At 40.8% G+C, this 18,374-nt stretch overlaps 1 protein-coding gene across 1 annotated transcript in view; it reads left to right on the top strand.

Moving 5' to 3' along the window:
* Window positions 1–18,374, top strand: part of LOC122802497 (Golgi pH regulator) — a 467,960-nt gene that overhangs the window by 282,368 nt on the left and 167,218 nt on the right. Inside the window, exons 9-10 of the mRNA XM_044072150.1 lie at window positions 4,792–4,880; window positions 7,336–7,428. Coding sequence (XP_043928085.1) covers window positions 4,792–4,880; window positions 7,336–7,428 — 182 coding nt within the window. The remainder of the gene's footprint in view (window positions 1–4,791; window positions 4,881–7,335; window positions 7,429–18,374) is intronic.

The following is an 18,374-nucleotide window of genomic DNA, read 5'->3' as shown; positions in this document are numbered from 1 at the left end:
GTGGTTAGAGCCTCCCTTCTGTTTCCAAGGCTTCTTTGAGAGGCAGGCCAGGTTTAACTTCAGTGGGGGTTTCTCCTAGCTCTTCAGGATCTTTGCCTAAGAAACATATGCTTAAAATGGCAGAGGATTTGATTACTATGATTAGAGGTTCTATGCCCCCTCCTGATAAGAGGCCTAGGGTGGAACCTGAGTTTGAGAGTTTTGAGCGGTGTTCGGAGGCTTCTGAGTCTTCGGCTGAAGACTTGCAGGAGTATCCTCCTTATTCTGATTCTGATGTGGATGATTCTACTCCTTCAGCTTCTCCTCCTGAGGATTTTTCATTTTCAGAGACTCTGCATTCCATGAGGGAGCATTTCAAATGGGAAGGTCAAGATTTCTCTGATTCCAGGAAAAGGCTTCGGGAATTCTTGTTTTTACCCCAGCATAGGCCTTTAGCTATACCTCCTGTTCTGAATGTGGTGGAAGATGTTTTTGCAGAGGCTTCCCTGAACCTTGATTCTTTGCCTCCTGCCCCAGTTAAGCCGGATAGGTACTATAGGGTGCCTGAAGCTCATAAGTATCTTTTTAAGAGTCCTAGGGCAGACCCGAAACTCTCTCAGGGGCCTAAAGGTGTTAAGGCTTCTGTTGTTAAAAATCCTGTTCCTCCTGATAAAGAGGCAAGGGCTTTGGATAGATGGGGAAAGAAAGTGTATACTTCTTCCACTTTAGCCATGAGGGCGTTGAATTGCCAGTTTCACATGTTAAAATATCAAAATTATCTCCTTTCACAATTGAAGTCTAAGGTAGATGCTCTGGCAGAAGGTATTGAGTGTAAAGAGTTGCAGGATTTAGTTCATGTGTCTGAACAGGTGGGTAAGCATTCCTTGCAATGTGGTTTTGATGCTGTGCAGGCCTCCTCGAGGGTGGCTGCCACTGGTTCTGTTCTTCGAGGCACGCCTGGTTGAGGGATCAGAATTTAGCTGAGCATGTTAAGACAAGGATTTTGGATGCTCCTTTACAGTCTGACGTGTTGTTTGGTTCGCCTGTGGAAGCAGTTTTAAAGAAAATGGAGGACAAGGCTAAGTCTATGCAAACTGTTAAAGATTTTTTGCAGGTGCAGCCTCCGAAGTTTAGTAGAAATTGGCCTACTAAGGGATGGACATATCCTGCTTATGATTCCCAGTCTAGGGGTAGGTCTAGACGTGGTAGGGGCAGAGCTCAAGGTTCTTTTAGGCCTAGAACAGGGAGTTCACCTGCTCAGACTTCTGGTGAGGGCAGGGGTCAGTCCTTTCAGAACAGACCCAATGACCTGCCTTTTCAGCTGCCAGTACATTCTCGTCTGGCAGCACCATTGGGAGGAAGGCTGGCTCTTTTCAAAGAAAATTGGGATTTAATTACCCAAGGCAGATGGGTTTTGGATATCATTCACCACGGTTACAGGTTTTATTTCCATACCTTGCCTCCTTTCAAAGGCATGCCAGACATTCCTCCTCTACAAAGACAAGAGGCTCACAAGCAAATTTCTCTGTTACTCCAAATAGGGGCCATTCAGCCAGTTCCTGTGCCAGAAAGGGGCCTAGGATTTTATTCTCGCCTGTTTCTAGTACCAAAGAAGGGGAACACGTGGAGACCAATTTTGGATTTATCTATCCTCAACACTTATCTGGACATTCCCAAGTTCAAAATGTTGACGTTACAGCAGCTTTTACCTCTGCTGGGCAAAGATCACTGGATGGTAACTTTAGATCTCAAGGAGGCTTACCTTCATGTGCCTATCAGACTAAGTTGCAGGAAGTATCTGCTGAGCTGGAAATTCCCATTATCAGTTCTCTGCATTGCCCTTTGGCTTATCTACTGCCCAGAGTATTCACAAAGGTTCTGGCTCCAGTGATAGCTTACTTCAGGCTAAAAGGAATTCAAATCTATCCTTACTTGGACGACTGCCTGATTCTGGCTCAAGAAAAGGAAGACCTTTTACAGCATTTGGAATATGTGATAGCAGTGCTAAGATGCCTAGGGTATTCTGTGAACGAAATAAAGTCCAGTCTAGTACCCTCTCAAGACATGTGCTTTCTGGGTGTGAGACTGAATACAGCAGCCCAGATGGCCTTTTAACCCCGGACAAACAAAAGAATCTTTCCATTTACTTCCATCAACTATCTCTTCAGTCCGGGCTGACTGCAAGGACAGTCCTTCAAGCCTTAGGGTTCATGGCATCTTGTATTCTGGTGCTTCCCAATGCCAAACTGCATATGAGGAAGCTGCAATGGTATCTCAAAAATGTATGGACACAGCACTGCCAGGATTTGGACACTGTCATTCAAATAATACCTTGCATTCAACAGGGATTTTTGTGGTGGGCTCAGGAATGTCACCTAAACAAGGGACTCTCTGTGACCCGGCCAGAGGCGAGTCAGATTCTAACGACAGATGCCTCAGACATTGCTTGGGGAGCTCATCTAAATGGAAAGTGGATACAAGACAAGTGGCCTGCCAGACTACAGCATCTACATATCAACATGAAGGAGATGTTAGCAGTCCAGTTTACATTAATGGCTTTCAAGGAGTTACTTCTTCCAGGGCAGGTGTTGATTCTAACAGACAACACAACTGTCATGTGGTACATCAACAAACAAGGGGGAACACATTCTTACCCGTTGTGCAGGCAAGCAATGATTTTATGGGAGACTGCTCAGCTTGCAACTAACTCTTCAGGCAAGGTTTCTGCCGGGAGCACAGAACTCCTTAGCAGATGTGTTTAGCAGACAAAACATGGATCCCCCCCAGTGGGAACTGGATCCTCATGTTTTTCCAAAATTGACAGTGTCATGGGGAACTCCAGACATAGATCTGTTCGCTTCTCCACTAAACCACCAGCTGCCAAAGTTTTGCACAAAGAGGTTTCATCACACAGCTTGGAAAGTGGATGCTCTTTCTTTCAGTTGGAAAAATCTTCATGTGTATGCCTTTCCACCTCTGCCTCTTCTCCCAAAGGTGCTCCTACAGGTCAGACAAGACAAGCCAAGGATGATTTTAATAGCTCCAGATTGGCCTCGGCAACACTGGTACCCATTACTGAGGAGTCTGGTAAGGAAGCCTCTATGGCCTTTACCTTTGATTCCACACCTGTTGTCTCAGAGGGACGGTCACCTGCTCAATGTCAAGCTTCACTCTCTTCATCTAACAGCCTGGCATATTCTGTTTTGAAACACAGCAGGTCTCAACTTCCTCAACAAGTTTTAAATGTGATTATGGAAGCCAGAAGACCTAGTACAAGGAAAGTGTACGCAGAAAAATGGAAGAGATTTTTATTTTGGAGTGCAGCAAAGAATTTGGAGATTTCTGAGCCTAATTTGAGTGTGGCTCTTCAATATCTTACTGAGTTGTTAGACAAAGGTTTGTCTTTCTCTTCCATTAAGATTCATGCTGCAGCAATTTCAGCTCACTATGATTGTGACCCACCATTGTTTTCGCATCCTTTGTTCAAGCAATTTCTTAGAGGGGCAAAGAATATAAGACCCCCGTGAGAGCTCCTACTCCTGCTTGGGATCTCAGTTTTGTGTTGGAGAAACTTACTCTACAACCTTTTGAGCCTGCGGCTACTGCTGCATTGAAATACTTGTCATGGAAGACTGCTTTTTTGTTGGCCATTACTTCTGCAAGAAGGGTTTCTGAATTGCAGGCCCTTATGGCGGTAGAGCCTTTTTGATTTTCCATAAGGATAGGGTATCATTACGTACTAATCCTTCCTTTATGCCTAAGGTGGATTCTAGTGTGGCTTTAAACCAAACTATTCATTTGCCTACTTTCTATGCAGATCCCCAAAATAAGGGGAAAAGATTTTGCACACTTTAGATGTACACAGGCAGTTGCGTTATTATTTAAGCAGGACTAAGGATTTTAGGCAGTCTCAGCAGTTGTTTGTTTCTTTTGCTTTGAGTTCTCAGGGCAAGCCTGTGTCAAAACAAACTATTTCTAAGTGGATTGGGTTTTGCATTGCATTTTGTTATTCCCATCATGGCAAGGAGATTCCAGCTGGGATTAGGCCTCATTCCACTAGGGCTACTGCCACTTCAACAGCATTTCTAAGGGGTGGCAACTAAGGATATTTTGGAGGCAGCTACTTGGAGTTCAGTGCATACTTTCTCTAAGCATTACCACCTTCCTCTCTACTCTAAATCTAGGGCTGGTTTTGCCACAGCTATTTTGCAAGGCATGTTGACAGCTCCTGCTTCCTTATGATTTGCCAGCCTCCCTTACCTCTGCTTTGGGATTCTACCCAATGGTTAGGACTGCAGCAATGTGGAATGAAGAACATAGTACAGTTTTGTACCTACCATAAATGTAGATGTTCGAGGATCCACATTGCTGCAGTCCAATTTACCCTCCCTCCTTCCCCTCTGTGTTTAGGGGTGGTTGTGTGGGTGAGGTTATACTCTTGTAATTTTGTATATATTGTACATATTTTTGGTGCAGGAGTGTTTGGTGTTTTTGGTTTTGGCCTTGTCTTTTTATGGTCTTCTGACATCTGGGGCAAGAAAAGACTGAGGATATGACGTCGGTCATGCGCATTAGTACCCTGACGTCCTGACGTCCGACTAATGCGCCTTGACCGACGTCAGCCATATACTTTGGTATTCGGGCCGACTGGGACAGCGGACTACCCAATGTTAGGACTGCAGCAATGTGGATCCTCGAACATCTACATTTATGGTAGGTACAAAACTGTACTTTTCCTACTACAGGAGTGCAACTCAGAAATGTATTGTAAGTTCATGCATAAGTGTAGTTTTCCTTCTCAGTTGTTTTCAGATCTGTCATTAATCCAGCAAGAAGTGGATGCATTGGAGGAGCTCAGTCGACAGCTATTCCTGGAAACTGTAGATCTTCATGACACAAAGGTATTGAGAGATGCTGGGTACCTTTAGTTTTAGTCATAATGTATTGCCTCAAAGGAATACAGAAAACCATGGTAGTGCATAGCTGTAGTGATGAAACAGGGGTGATAAACATCAAAGCATGGTAGCGCATAGCTGTAGTGATGGAACAGGGATGTGATATATAGCAAAGCATGGAAGTACATAGTTGTAGTGATGAAACAGGGGTGATATAAAGCAAAGCTTGGTAGTGCATAGCTGTAGTGATGAAACAGGGGTGATAAACAGCAAAGCATGTTAGCGCATAGCTATAGTGATGGAACAGGGGTGCTAAACAGCAAAGCGCGGTAGTGCATAGGTGTAGTGATGGAACAGAGTTGATATAAAACAAAGCATGGTAGTGTATAGCTGTAGTGATGGAACAGGGATGATGTACAACAAGGCATGGTAGTGCATAGCTGTAGTGATGAAACGGGTGATATACACCAAAGCATGGCAGCATATAGCTGTAGTGATGGAACAGGGGTGATAAACAGCAAAACATGGTAGCACATAGCTGTAATGATGGAACAGGTATGGTGTACAGCAAAGCATGGTAGTGCACAGCTGTAGTGATGAAACAGGGGTGATAAACAGCAACGCATTGTAGTGCATACCTGTACTGATAGAACAGTGGTGATGTACAGCAAAGCGTGGTAGTGCATACCTGTACTGATAGAACAGTGGTGATGTACAGCAAAGCATAGTAGCGCACAACTGTAGTGATGGAACAGGGGTGATATAAAGCAAAGTATGGTAGTGCATAGCTGTAGTGACGGAATAGGGGTGATAAACAGCAAAGCATGGTAGTGCATAGCTGTAGTACTGGAATGGGGGTGATAAAACACGGTAGTGCATAGCTGTAGTGATGGAATAGTGGTGCATGGTAGTGCATATCTGTAGTGATGGAACAGAGGTGAGAAGTGTGCCTGCCGTGCTGCTGCAGTAAGTTGAGCTACATGTTAGTATTTTGGCCATGTTTGCCTGGTGAATATGTTTAGGTAGATGCTTTTGGAGTTGGTAGGTACTGGCAAGGTAGGGAAAGGCCATTCTTTGTAAGGTAACAAAAGCTATGATATTGATAACTGTCACCTCATTAGGAGGTACATGGGAGTAAACTGTTGGCTTATTTAGAAATCACTGTGTTAATTGTTTTGTAGTTGTGTGATATGAAACTAAATGGAAAAATATTTTGTCACATTGTGGCGTCACCGTTAAAAGCTGTTTATAACAAAGTGATTATGCTACTTCATTTTTGTTGGTTTTGTACTATAATAATAATTTATTAATCTATGGAGGTTCTGATTCACCATAGTAGGTATTATTGTGAGGTGGAAAGTAAAGTTTAGTCAGTGATGTACTGTGTAACTGCTGATGGACAGCCATATACTTTTTGAAAGTATTAATAATAACTGTTCAGTAAATGTAAGCAGGATTTATGGTCGTTCACAGTCAGGACCTTCACAAAAATGGGTTATACCCCTTTTTTGAGCTTGCTCTTGGCTTTCTCTACTTCGACCAAGTACTGTTTTCCATTCTTGTAATCTGAGAAAATTAATTTCATTTTGCTTCTAACCACTAAAGTGGATTGTCCTGGGGCCCATATTGACTGCAACTTTAGTGCAAGGTAAAAGTGCACAATCGTTTTGCACAGGACACTGTGTTGCATCACAGCTACCTTACCTCTGATGTTTTCTTCATAGTGGCTATGTTAACGTAAGTTATTCATAATTCTGCAGCAAATTTTGCATTTCTCTGCTAAGAGGTACAGTTCTCCATTTTGGCCATGTGGTAGTATCATTTGTAAGTCTTTAAATGTAATGGTCCAGCGTAAGTGTCAGAAACACCTCAGCAGTGTCGACTAACCTCGGGGGTCAGTAGTGCACCTTACTTCCTAGACCGTAGCTAGTTTCTAACCTATTTAAAAGTATTACGGGTTCAGGTCTTGCACTGTTTCATTTTCTTAGACTTTTATGTACAGCAATATTAAAGCCTTTGCTAACATCTGTTGTCCATTACTGATCACCCCCCCAGTCACCCAGTTAAAAATCTTACATTTGTTTGGCAAGACAACTCTCCCGTGAGCCTTGCTGTTGTGGATGCTTATGTTGTGACTTGTGTTCTTTTCTGAAAGTGTAAAGGCTTAGGCTAAAGAATAGTTTTCAGTGCATGTCATATGTAGGTCTTGAAGTAAACAATGTCTGAGTGGAAGCTTTTCTTTGAATAGTAAAATGTTGCGACACATTTTGATAAGGGCAATTCTGTGCTGTATAAGTTGGGTTCTACACTTTGAAGTACAGGTAGTTTGTTTTTGTATGCTGCATAATGCAGCAGTCCTAACAGCTGGTGTTTTGCAAGTCAGACTTTATTAATTAAATTTTCCATCTATTTTTAGAGACTTTTAAATAAACTGTTTTGCCATTATTTGCATGTGTTTTAGGAGAGAATTGAATATTCAAAAACGTTCCAGGGAAAATACTTCAATTTTCTGGGCTATTTCTTCTCCATCTACTGTGTCTGGAAGATCTTCATGGTAAGTAAACGACTGTATTTCAGGCTTCCCATTTTTCCTCCCAACTCTTTTTTTCATTTAGCAGTACAATGATTCAGTACTCACACTTCTTGCTGTCTGAATGTAGCTACACGTAAATATTGTAAGCCTGGACATTTAACAGTAAACCAGTGCTCTCACCTCTGTAGTATGATTTTGTTTTTATTTCACATTCCCCTGCAACTGTGCGAGTCTGTAAGCAAAGGACCGTCCTCAGTACTGAACCTTTTAATCTGCGAGTGCCACTAAAACTCTGATCTGGATGAAGAATGCTGTATTGCTAATATTGTTTATTATATGCTGTGTATCAGAGACCATGTGCATTGACAAAGTGATCTGTTTTCTCCATTAGGAATGTCATGCTTGTCAAATGCAACAGGATGGCTGGTAAAGATTAAAAAAATTGTATAAGTGGCCACATGCAGGCAACTGTTTTGTTCAAGTGTTATTTTATGTAGTGGGAAATAATGCCATACATGTTTTGTTCCCTTTACAAATGTTAGAATTTTTTAAAGTTCTTACATCTTATTAGGTATTTAGCTTTCTAATGTATTTTCTACAATTTCTAATACCATATAAATATAGACTTGATGATGTCTTTCCATTCTATCCATTCCTGTACATATGGGTGATGGATCCATCTTCGGTCAATGCAAAGCTTAGTATCTGATGATCAGGTTCCTTCCCCTAGGAAGGAAAACCACATTAAGTAATACATCCACTGTCAATTTGTGTAATTTATCTGTGACCAGCTACATCATGAAAGAAAAAAATGCATTTCCTTACTTTCATAGGCTACTCTCTGTTATATAATGTGTTTTAGATGTATTCATAAAATTGTGTATTTTACAAAATGTCTTTTTTATTAAACAAGAAACATCTTTATTGCATTTCTGTTTTTGACATAGGCAATCATACATTTATATGAATGAAGACAAACTATACTGACAATTTTTAGTTGCAAACATTATACATCGCGTATAATTTCTCCAGTCACTGTCAGTCGGACATTACATAGCTCATTCAGATCCTGCCTTCTTTTAAATCTCATTCCTCGTCTGCATGCATTTATCCCATAATTTCCTTTTTTCCTGTGTAATTTGTGCCTACCCTTTTCTAAAGATCCAAATTCCATTTGTTTTATCTCTGTTACAGTATTTACTGCTTCTAGAACAATTTGGTTTAAACTTTGATTTCCATTTATTAGTAATTACTTTTTTGACAGCCACCATAATTTGACTCAGCAAGGCCTCACTATGTCTAGGCAGTTTTGATTGTGTATCATAGGTCAGAAAAATCATTTCCTTAGTCGTACCAATTTGCATACCCAGTATTTCTCATAGAGTACTCTGCAGGGAATTTTTAAAGTCGGACATTTTATTACATTCCCAGAAAATATGTTCACAGTTACCTTTCTCTTTCCCATTACACCTCCAGCATTTGCTATCTACCTGAGGAAATTTTTTTCTAGTCTATTGGGGTATAAAAATACCTATGTAAACACTTACAAGCAAACATCCTAAGTATTCTAGACTTTGTTGCTTATTTGGGAGACATAGATACATCCCTCCATTGTTTCTTTGTGTATTGCTTATCCAGTCTCTCTTCCCAATCCTTTCTACACTCCTCTGATTGATTCTTATAGTTGCCATGCATTATGTTATATGCTGTACTAATTATTCCTTTTTTAACATCAGCTTCTGGTCTGGATTCTTTTAAAAACTCTACCAGTGCTAGTCTTTCTCTTAAGATCACCCATATTTCTTTCTCTTTGCCTATACTCTGATATCAGTCCTTGATAGGGAATGCAATCTCTAGCCTGCAGTCCAAACAAATATTTGCCCTTTTCTCACTTTATTACCTTTCCCTCTCCAATTATTTGCTCCCAGTACCTTGGTTCTTTTGTCAGTTTTCTCCAATAAATTCTGTCCCCTTCTTATCAATTGTCTGTATCCCTAATTGCAGTCATCCTTATCGGCAAAACTCTTGTTTCTCCATTCCTGTGTTGGTTTAATTCTTGGAGAACTTTCTGCTACTTAATTAATATAATATTCTGTATAATTATTGCTATTCTCCTTAAGGATCTGCATCCAAAATCCTAGTCCATCCTTGTTTCTAGAGTTTTCTCTCAGATTCATCATCATCCCTTTCCAAGTAGCCTTAACTGTGCAGCTCTGAAATACTCCTTCAGACCGGGTAATCCCAGACCACCTTGTTCTTTTGAAAGAATCGGCTTATCCCACTTGACTCTTGCCATCTTTCCCTCCCAGATAAATTCCTTCAGCTCTTTAATAATGGCTATCCGCATCTTCTCCCCTGGTTTATAAAAATATGCCTATTGTGTATAAAACTAAAGGGACTAAAAACATTTTAACTGCTTGTATCTTGCTATCCTAATCTGTAAAGCAGAACTTCCAGTTTCTCAGTTTTTGTATTATCTTTTGTTTAGTCTCTTCTCACATATCCTTAGCTTCCACACAAGAATCCTTTTTAATCCACACTAAGTATTTCATTTTATCATGTCCCCATAAATATGGATATTGCTAAACCAATTTGTATGTCGATGCATAATTTACAGCAATTGCCTTTGTTTTAGCTTCATTAATTCTGTATGCTGAAAAGATTTGAAACTGTCTCAAAAAGTTCCACAACACTGAAATGTCCTTTTCTGGTTTTATCAGGTATAAAATAATATCATCTGTAATAGACCCAGCTTTTCGTGACTACAATACCAATTATATACTTGAATTTTTAGTCCCTTATTTTCTTTGCCAGTGGTTCTAAATATAATGTAAATAACAAAGGGGAAAGAGGACATTCCTGCACAGATCCAAACCTCTGCTCAAACAAAATTTCTCAGACACAAACCCACGTACTTCAGTTTCATCCACCGATCCCTCATATGTCCTCCTAATCAACCTTATAATTTTAGCAGGGAATGCAAATGCTTCCATTGCCCTGCTCATAAACTCCCAGCTGACTCTGTCGGATGCTTTCTCTGCATCAAGACCCAACAACAACAGTGATATTTTCTTAAATTCTGCTTCCCTCTTGGTCAGCAATGTTCTGTTAATGTTGTCAAATGTTTGCCTTCTCTCCACAAAACCATTTGATCTATATCTACCAGTTTCGGCATCACCTTTAGGTTCATAGGTTCATAGGTTCATACTAGGCTATCTGCCCAAGGGCATTTATAAGCCTAGACACATAGTTATGTGGCTTTCGCCACCCCTTTAGTTTGAAGAAAACCATGCCTATTATTTTTCTGTGCCTCTGTCAAGCAGTGACACTGAAGTAATCCCTGGGGTATATCTGCGATCTCCCATCCATTGGTCAAGATTCCTCTTGAACAAGGCCAGCGAGGTGCTCTGCCTCACATGTACCATTTTGTTCCACAGCATAGGAGTCTCTGGGTGATGAATGTCCCCTATTAATAACCGTGTCAAGGTTTAAGTCTCCCCCCTTGTGGTTCTGAGGATTTTTGAGTATTCATCAAATCTGGGTTTGACATGGTATATGTCAGGCACAGGTCACCATGCGACTGAATAGAGCGAGTTCTTTCAGTCGGCATAAGACATATTTTTGAGACCCTTTATCCTTTTGGAGGAACTTTGGGGCCTTTCCAGCTGCTGCAGGTGTCGGGTCAGATACATTCGAATGGGGCATTGTACTCAATCATAGGTCTAATGAGGTACAGGGCTCCCTAGATCTAGATGTGAATCCTTCATGATCAGGTGGGCAATGTAGAACTACTTTGGCAATTACTGTCAACCTGGGTCCCCTGATGACTTCTTCTGTGCTCAGTGGATTGCCACCTATATGGTAGCTAGGGGTAACCTTGTTTTTCCCGAGGGTATGACTATGCATTTCTTGGCTAACTTTAGGCCATGACTCTGGCACCAGTTATCCATTTCTGTGAGGCCTCTGAAGGATATCTGTGTCAGATGTGTAGTTTGCAGTCATCTGCAAACTTTGTCAGCCACAACCCTCCTAAAAGTAGATGAACAAGAGTGGTCCCAGGACTGAGCCCTGTGGGACACCACTTAACTCTGACCCTGTGGGTTTAGCCAGTTTGCAACCCATCTTGTGATGTATGGGTTTACATTCAAGCTGATGAATTTTCTCATCAATGGCCTTGGTGACTGTTATGATCTGCCTTTGACAAAGCCAAACTGGTTGGATCCAAAGTCTGCTTATGATCCATGGCTTTGCAGATAAGGCTTGTCACGGTGGAGGCACCGCCTTGTGAAGTGGGACCACAGTCGAGCACACCCGTCCCATGGATGCTGTTTTGCCTTGGAGAGAGCTCAGTTCTCCTGGGCGCTTGAGATGTTTGGGGCTACAATCCTCTGGTATATCTCTCCTTTGGGAGTTTGCACTGAACCTGTCAGCCAGTATGTTGGCAATGTGTAGGTTTCTCTTCACATCATTTTGAACTAATTGAGCATATCTGGGAGTTTCTCCTAGGTTTCTAACATAGCTAAAGAAGGCCTTATGATTGTCTTTTGAGTCCTTATTTTTTCTCAAAATTTGCCTTGGATGATTTTATGAGAGCTCTTAGTTTTTACTTATTACCTTTCAAGGATTTTGCTCTATCTTGTAGTAGCTTCCTCCTTTTTGTTGTAGCTTGTTTATGGCTGGGGTCCACCTGGTACAAAGAGTCTTAGTTTTGTTTGGGATTGCCTGATCCATACAGTCCTGTAGGTGCTGGTAGAAGGCATTTGTAAGTGATTCAGTAATGTTTACCACTGGCTCAGGGCCTTAAAGGATTTTAGAAGTGTGAAAAGTTTTTCACTGTGGTCTTTTTGGGGGCGAGATTAGTTTATGATCTGATCTGAACATTGTGATCCCATGTTCGTGATGATGAGATCAAGCTCTTGTGGGGATGGTGACTAGTTGTTCCATGGCATTTGAGTTTATGAACCCAGGAACCTTTGGGCTAGAGTGTTTTTCCCAGTCTATATTAGGGTAGTTGAAGTCACCTAGTATGATGGTGTTTGGAGATACATTTATCCCTCCAGAGTTTTCAGGAAGGCCATGTGAGGTTGCCTGTAACATGCTACAAATTGCAGAGCAGTCTTGCCTATGGTTATTTGCAAGGTGTGTGTGTCCTTTATGAATATGGACACTCTTGGTGTTGTCCGATTTTGGGGCGAAACCTGATAGTGCTGGGGAGCCTTGAACCAGGTTTCTGTCACAGCACAGACACTCCATACTGAGAAGGGCCTCGGTGCATCTTGAGATTGAGACTTCTGGCATTGAGCAGCATTACCCTTAGTTTTTTTCCTTTTTGTGTTCTAGGGTGGTAGGTTTAGAATTTGAGTCTAAAGGCACTTTGCCAATATCCGGAAGCCCAGGGTGACAGGTGATCCCAGGCAGACAGACATTGGATCCTTGAATGACAGAATTTAAGCCAATTGTTAAAGCTGATCATCTTACACTGTATTGTGGCATCATTCTAGGTGAAGGTTGGGCTACATAATCAGAGCTCCTCAATGTCTCTTTTCATGTAGTCCAAGCACCAGCGTGACAATGACCTGTTGAGAGACCTGAGTGCAGTGCCCGACAGGCAGCTTACTGGTCTGGTGAGCAGGACGTCAGTGTGCCTGACTATGGAGTCACCAATGACGAGTGTGTCTGGCATTGTGTTTGGCCTTAAGGGCTGTGACTGTTTGACACTCTGACTGTGTGGTCTATGTGTTGCATGTGTTGGATCCTGAGGTGGTAGTTGTTTAGGTGTCTGCTTTGGTGGCCTCTGCTGTTTTGGTAGATTTTTGATCAGATCCGAGCCTCCGAGTATGTCTTTGTGTGATTTGTTACTTTCTTAGTGATTATAGACATAAACATTTTGTAATCATGGTTTAGGATTGAATGGGCCTGTATGAAGCTGCATCTGATGGGTCTTTACCCTCTTTAGGTATTACAGCCACCACTGCTTTCTTCCAGGATGTTGGTGCTATTCCTCCTCTTAAAATACTGTTAAACAAAATCTTCCAGATCTTTCAATTTTTCCCTCCTAGCTTAAACTTCCACAGGAATACCATCTGTTTCTGGGGACTTCCCTGTGGATTGGTTATACGTCACTATTTTTATCTCATCTCCTGCCATTCAAACTATTAGTAATTGAGCCTCATCTACCTCTAACCTTGTCATATTTAATTCTTCCATAAACATTTCCATTTATACCTTTTATTGATTTCAGTAGTTCTCTGCTTAGAATTTTCAAAATATTTCTAGTACATCTACAGGATCTCTTGTTATCTTCCTTGTTGAAGGCTCCCTTAACTTGGCATCAACCATTTCTACTTTCTGTTGCCTGAGCCAGTGTGCTAAAAGTTTTTGTGCTTTAGAGTTATTATCAAAAAACAGTTGCTTAACAGCAGGCATTCTAAACTAATGCATATTATTGAGGTAATCCTTTACTTTCTGTTTAGCATTCTGCAGTTGCTCCTCCTCTTGTTCTGTGAGATTCCCCCTATTCTGCAGTACTTTGACCTTTGTCAGTCCCTCTAAATAATTCTTGTTACTTCTTAACCATATCTCTCTTTTATTTCCATCCTATTTTTAAACTCCACTTTAATTTTATCCCATTCCCTAGCTATATTTTCAGAAGAAATTTCTGTATTCTCCAATAACCTCTGAATAATTTTCACTACCCATTCCTTAAACTCCTCTCTTTTCAACAGACAGGTGGGAAAGCACCAGTGTCTCATTTTTATTTCATTACCCTGCATTTTTATTTTAGTTATTTGCACATGATCTGAAATAGATATTGGATTTGTGTCAAAACTTTCAATTAAATGCACATGTTCCTGTGAAATATATGTTCTGTTTATTCTAGACCAGTTTTTATATCTTGGGGAAAATATGTAAAATCACTTCAAACTCCTACTACTGAATTCACATTTTCCATACCAAATATTTTCATAAATTTCTTCAAAAATCTATCCTCCTTTGTTATAGTTTTCCTTCTGGGCCCCCCATATACATCTTCAGTACTGCAAATTAAATTCTAGTCCCCAACTATAAGTAATGTTCCTTACTGAAAGCTGATTATTTCTCCCAGAATTTTCTTAAGCTCCATTGTAGCACTTTCAGGTGGAATATAAAGGGGCTACATTACGTTATCGAAAAACGTGTTCATCAAACACGTATTCACCGACCAATAAACAGCGAAAATACTAATCTCCGAACAGCCACTTGAGCAAATTTTTCCTCAAGGGAAAAACATTGCTTGGCCAAACAAAAACAAAACAAACTTTCAAACCCAACAAAGTGGGGGGCTGTGCCTCCCACACCCCCCTAACTGAATATACCAACTCCAAGATTGTACTATAGTGGGGAAAAGGGCAAATCTCCGATGATGGACAAGGCATTTTTTTCCCTGTGAAAAAATTCGCTGAAGTGGCCGTTCGGAGATTAGTGTTTTCACAGTTCATTGGTCGGCGAATATGTGAACACGTTTTTTGATAACGTAATATAGAAACAAATTATAAATACATGCCAGAGTAATCCTCGTCCCTTGCCAGTAGCCCCTTAGTACTACATATCTATCAGTATTATCAACTTTCTTGTCCTCTTCTATCACTACTGGAGCTCCTTTTGCAATTAATATACTCCTCTTTTCCTTCGTCCCAGGTATTCTGATGAATAACAAAGACATTGGTAACCTCCAAACTCTGGTTCCCTCCCAGTTTGGGTTTGTGAAAGGCAGATCATTCCTCCTGAACTTGATTGACTTCTTTGAGGCAGTCACCAAAGCCGTAGATGAGGGTAAGGTGGTTCACACAGCCTATCTTGACCTCACCAAGGCTCTCGACACCATCCCCCATTCTGGAATTATAGCTAAACTCACTAAAATAGGTATAAATCCCTACGTCACAAGATGGGTTGCCAACTGGCTCACGGATAGAACCCACACTGTAAAAGTTGCAGACTCCAAAGCAGTGACAAGTGGAGTACCATAGGGTTCAGCCCTGTGTCCTCTCCTGTTTGATATCTAATTCTCTGAAGTACAGGCTAACACAGAAGGCCTTTGGCTAATGAAGTTCGCAGATGACCGCAAATTAGGAGCCATAGTCAATTCCCCAAATGATGTGGACATCCTACAGAAGGGCCTCGCTGAGACAGATGCCTGATGTCAGAGCCATGGCCTCAAGCTCAATGCCAGAAAGTGCAGTGTCATCCCCTTTAGTAAAAACTCTGTACCCATGAACTAACACATAGGCAGCAGTCTACTTAACACCGATAGTCACATCGCCACAGTAGTCAGGACGTCCTTCTACATGGCACAACTCATCATAAAAGGGTTCTCATCCAGGAAAAAAGAGGTAATTGTTTCCTTCTACTCGACACACATTAGACCCATTATAAAGTACAACGCCCCTTTTGGAATGTACCTCACAAGACATCTACAGCAGCTGGAAAGGCCACAGAAGTACCTCACAAAGAGGATTACTGGCCTCAAACAAGTGCCCTACACTGACCGTCTCAAAAAACTCCAGCTTTACTCCATAGCATAGATCTCTTCCTAACATATAACGCTATGTCAAACCCAGAGCTGTTGGACATGCTACACCTAAAGAAATCCTAATCCCTCCGAGCTGCACACTCTAGGGACCTAAACCTTGTCACCACAATAGCAAGCACAAAGGTACAGAAAGTCACAGGTAATCCAACAGTCTTTATTCTGAAGCTCTTTTCATCCTGCTCACTGGCAGGACTTCATCAGATAAAAGATATAACAGAACTGCATTATTAAATAGTAAATGGGCATTGCAAATAAATCAAACATCAAATAATTCATAGGTTCATAGGTAGGTACTAGGCTATTGGCCCTAGGGGCCTATACAAGCCTAGCAAAAAAAGTACCCTGGCTTTCGCCACCCAAGAAAATTATTTTCCTGTGTCCCTGTCGAGCAGAACCACAGAAGTGATCCCCGGGGTGAATTTCCTATTACCCATCCAGTCATCAAGATTTTTCTTGAAGAGTGTTAATGAGGATCTCTGTTTGACATAGGTAGTCTGTTCCAGAGTATGGGAAGTCTCTGGGACAGGAATCTATCCCTCCAGCATGTTCTGTTTATTGTGGTGACAAGGTTTAGGTCCCTAGAGCGTGTAGCTCGGAGGGATTGGGATTTCTTTGTATGTTAGGCAGATATCGCCTCTGAGTAGGTGATATGCGACGGAGTAAAGCTGGAGTTTTTTGAGACTGTCTGCGTAAGGCATCTGTTTGAGGCCAGTAATCCTCTTTGTATACAAAAAGTTGCCACACTCCTGTATAGGCTAGCTAAATGCCTACATAAATAAAAAGAAAAACGATAAGTAATAAATAATACAACAGTAAACAAAGGACAAAAAATGAGGCTGAATCCTACCAATCTGGTTTTTAGTTATCTCGGTGGCAATGATTCCCCTCCGTTTACTGTTGAAAAAGTGGGTTGGAAATTGCATTGAAACATGTTAAAAAATCATATGTTTATGTCTGTGTATATGTTGAGCCATGCTTCACTGCATTAACTAAATTGTTAAAAAGAAAGCTGCATTGTAAAGCAACAAATGTGTTTTTTACCACCTCACATTCCTTAGTTTAAGTATGCATGCTAAAGATACAACTTTGTTTAAACCTTGACTAAAACATGACCCAGTACGAAGTTGCCAACATAATTCTTGTTGTTCCAGTAATAGAGAGAAAGGGTCACCACGTGTCGTCAGTTACTGAGTCGATGGCTCTAAATAAAAAGGAATGGTGGGTGGTACAGAGAGATGTGTCTGGCCAAAGCGTTATCTAAGTTTTGATTTCTTATCTTGTAAAGGTGCTCATAAACACGTTCTCTCAGCTTACGATCGGTTTTACCGATGTAGAAGGCGGCACAACTTTGACATTGTGCCACGTAGACAACAGATTTAGACTGACAAGTATATCTTGAATTAGTCTTGAAAACAGTATTCCTGATCACCACGTCTTTGCCTGTACTTATGTATTTACAGTAGTTGCACATTTGACATCTGTGCATACCACACTTCCAATTTAATACTGGCTTTCTGGCTTCCAATAAACTTTTCAAGTTTGTTCCTTTCATATCTCTGGCAAGTTTGAGAACGGCCTCCATATTACATATATGAAAGTCTCTCCTAATTATTTCCCAATTTTTATATAAAATTAACTTGATCTCCTTTGCATTACTAGTAAAAGGGGTGATCAAGCTAATTGTATATTCAAGTTTACGGTGACATCTAAGATCAGTTGCTTCAGTATTGTCAGATGTTAAACTAAGGATTGGCCTATATATACCTTGTTCTCCCTTAGTACTAACTTCCTCACAAACACCATCTATCAAGTCATTAGGATAACCTCTCTTGAGGAACATGTCCTTCAATTTATGGCATTCATTCAAGAAATCAAACTCGAGTGTGACCATACGCGCTGCTCTCACAAATTGTCCCTTGACAACTGACTTTTTCTGGTGTCAAGGGTGGCAACTGCTGTAATGAAGAAAAGAATTAGAATATGTATGTTTTCTATAAATCTTCATCACATATGAGTTTTTCATCACGTCTTTACTCAGATCAACATCCAAATAAGAAACCCGGTCTGTGTCAAAGACATAGGTAAAAGACAAAAAACTAGTTGTACTATTGAAATAGTCTACTAGTAATTTTGCAGACTCCCTGTCACCATTAAGTATAATGAAAACATAGTCAAGGAAGCGTGTGTAAAAGTAAATCTGCTTTTTTATGTTCAACTTATTGAAAATGAACTCATGCTCCCATGATGCCATTACAAGGTTCACATAACTCGCCCCACACAGGCACCCCATGGCTACTCCTGTTTTTTGAACAAAATACTTACTATTGAATGTAATGTAATTATTATTCAAAATAACATCCAGCATCTCCTCTATCAAGTTTACTTCATCTAATGGGGC

This window comes from Protopterus annectens, chromosome 5.part0, assembly GCF_019279795.1.
Source record: "Protopterus annectens isolate FY-2018-M chromosome 5.part0, PAN1.0, whole genome shotgun sequence".
Taxonomy (NCBI): Eukaryota; Metazoa; Chordata; order Ceratodontiformes; family Protopteridae; genus Protopterus; species Protopterus annectens.
Note: the sequence above shows the minus strand (reverse complement) of the source record. Positions and strands in the feature narration are given on the sequence as shown.